At 38.6% G+C, this 2,617-nt stretch overlaps 1 protein-coding gene across 2 annotated transcripts in view; it reads right to left on the bottom strand.

Moving 5' to 3' along the window:
* Window positions 1–498: 498 nt before the first annotated feature.
* LOC113203133 (WD repeat-containing protein 18) overlaps window positions 499–2,617 on the bottom strand; it is an 11,084-nt gene continuing 8,965 nt past the window's right edge. For both annotated transcript variants that reach the window (XM_026417652.2, XM_026417653.2), the window contains exons 2-6: window positions 2,470–2,601; window positions 2,168–2,389; window positions 1,882–2,084; window positions 1,527–1,795; window positions 499–1,449 (exon numbers count right to left, since the gene is read on the bottom strand). In XM_026417652.2, the coding sequence (XP_026273437.1) occupies window positions 860–1,449; window positions 1,527–1,795; window positions 1,882–2,084; window positions 2,168–2,389; window positions 2,470–2,574 (1,389 nt within the window). In that variant the 5' untranslated portion in view covers window positions 2,575–2,601 and the 3' untranslated portion in view covers window positions 499–859. The remainder of the gene's footprint in view (window positions 1,450–1,526; window positions 1,796–1,881; window positions 2,085–2,167; window positions 2,390–2,469; window positions 2,602–2,617) is intronic.

The following is a 2,617-nucleotide window of genomic DNA, read 5'->3' as shown; positions in this document are numbered from 1 at the left end:
AAAAAACCACGGCGCTGATCACCCACTCTGTATGTCACAGACCGCCGGATGAACGTGCCCATAGAAAGATCGTATAAGTTATGGGATAGACCGATACAGTATAACTACGAAAGTGCGCGGCGTGAATCAGCCACCTGGTATGCTGTTGGTTGCTTGTTAAATGTTAAATGTGTTACTAAGATGCGACCAGGGGAGGCGCCCAAAGGGATCAGTTATCCGTAGCAAGTTTAAGTGTCTTACGTGACTACGTATGAAATGAACCTTCACATTTACAGTGAACGAAAAAACACGGTTTTTCAGTCAGCTCGCATATTTTGCTGAAACCGTAGCCCGACTTGAATAGATAGAAGTGAGCCCAACAGAGGGCGCAACCGGGCAATACACGTTGCGCGCTGTCGATACTTCCGGTTCTAACACAGGAGTATCGTCGCGCTTTTTTGCCTGCTCGCATTTAGACTAATCTGAGGTATGTACGGGTGAGAAAAACGACATTCGAAGTACGAAAATGATATTTTAATCATTTTTATCAAAGTAAAACATAAACAATGACATTTCCCATTTAAGATAAAATGTACTGTGCTGAAAGAACAGAGCCTGCGAGGAGGCAGTTCCAGCTTACATTCCTACATTCCACTGTCACTTCGCCATAAGAGCATGAAGATTTATATTCAAAACACAAAGGTTGCATGACAGTTCCAACAAGAAGTCAAAGACAATATAAATCGGAGAAAAGAACAGATATACAAGCAAAATAAAAGAGAAACAAAGTGTAGAAAAATATGAAATTGGGAATTAAAATTCAATTCCAAAAGTAAACAAAAGGGCAAAGAAAAATCAACGAAAGGTTTAACTGACAAATCTAAGCAGATTTCTTCTTTTTCTTCATATTTTTAGGACATTCATACGCTGCTGGCTGAATTTCTGCCAAAGACTTATCTTCTACATGTTTTAAAGCTAATTCAATATTTATAAGACTAGGTACAACATTAGGAGTGCTCTTTTCTGAAGTGTTATTTAAAACTTTCTCTGTAGCAATTTTAAACAACTCTGCATTTTTCCTTCTCAAATCTTCTATTTCTTGAGATTTGTTAATTAATTCTTCGCTAGAAATAACAGATTTGTTATCGTAGAAGTCTATATATCTGTCAAATGAAGCCTCAATGGTATGTTCCATTCTGGTTATGGACTTAAATTTAAATCCTAAGCTCTCTGTTCCATCATTCACCCTAGGCAGACGGCGCATTACAATGTTGGGTTCAAGTTTCTCAGCAATCATATTAAGGGGACAGAAGGTAATGAAGGCATTAAGAACAGGTCCTTTGTGCTGAATAATGCGCAAGCATTGTTTGCTTTCAATATGCCACAGCCTGGCGGTTTCATCCATAGATCCAGAGAGTAATGTGACTGTATCTTCAGATGCAGACAATGCTGTCACAGCTTTGGAGTGCCCTGTAAAATAAAAATTATTCTATTGAACTGAATGATTTATTAAGGGTTTTGTTTCACTCACAGATAAAATAATTTACCTTTAAAAACACATTCTTTTTCTTTTTCAGTCAAGTGATGTTCGAGTTGTCTTGGGCTCTCCTTTAGACAGACATTTAAAATGTCACCAGAGTTACACCCCAAGAATAATGAAGAATCCAAAACATCTGCACATATAGATGTGAGATTACAGGCATCAACAATCAGGGATAAAAGTAATTTTCCAGAGGCAAAATCATACACTCTGCACGATCCATCCATAGAAACGGATGTAATACGAGGATATTTTCCATGGTTAACATAAATATCCCTGAAACAAGACGAAGGATAGGACTATTACCATCTGAACACAGTCAATAATTTACTATTTAATAAAGAACAAAAAATAATACTTACTTCACAGCTAAGAAATGATCAGAAAAGCTATGAACAGTCTCCAACCGTGCACCTTCTTGGGAAACAAGATCAGATATGCGCCATACAGCTACAACTCCATCTTCACCTCCACTGACAAAGTGAACACCATCTCCCATAAAACGAATGCAGGTCACTCTCTGAAAGTGGCGGGCAGCTACACACATAAGACGGCTAGCTTCAACCTAAAATGAGAAATAGACAAGTGGTTAACATAATTGTATTTTACAAGTAGAAACAGCCGTTTTCAAAGCAGAGGAAATCATACCTGCCATAAATGAATCTTCTCTGCAATGCCCGCGACAATGTATCGACCATCCGGACTTGCAGCTAAAGCACTAATAATACCATTGCAAACGGCTCGTAATGCTTGAGTAGGCTCTGTACTGTTGATAGGCCATACGTGCATTAAAGGCTTTGACAGCTCAGCAGCAACAATATAATCTGAGCCCACGAGTGAGAGAGAGTGGCTCGCACACACACCACCGCCCTAAAAGTTAAAAGATGATGTAAAAGTTTTGAGAGATATCAAAGAGAATCTAAAAGACAATATAAGTTGCAATGCTGTACCTTGTATGTCATGAGTTGTGAACCAGTTTGCGTATCCCAAACACTGACCGAACATAACTGGCCGCTAGATTCAGAGGTGACAGCCACTTCTACAGAATCAGTCATTTTCAATAATAATTGTCTTCAGTTATTCTGTGACAAAGAATAG

Source organism: Frankliniella occidentalis, unplaced genomic scaffold (genome assembly GCF_000697945.3).
Source record: "Frankliniella occidentalis isolate FOCC.00 unplaced genomic scaffold, Focc_3.1 Scaffold229, whole genome shotgun sequence".
Taxonomy (NCBI): domain Eukaryota; kingdom Metazoa; phylum Arthropoda; class Insecta; order Thysanoptera; family Thripidae; genus Frankliniella; species Frankliniella occidentalis.
Note: the sequence above shows the minus strand (reverse complement) of the source record. Positions and strands in the feature narration are given on the sequence as shown.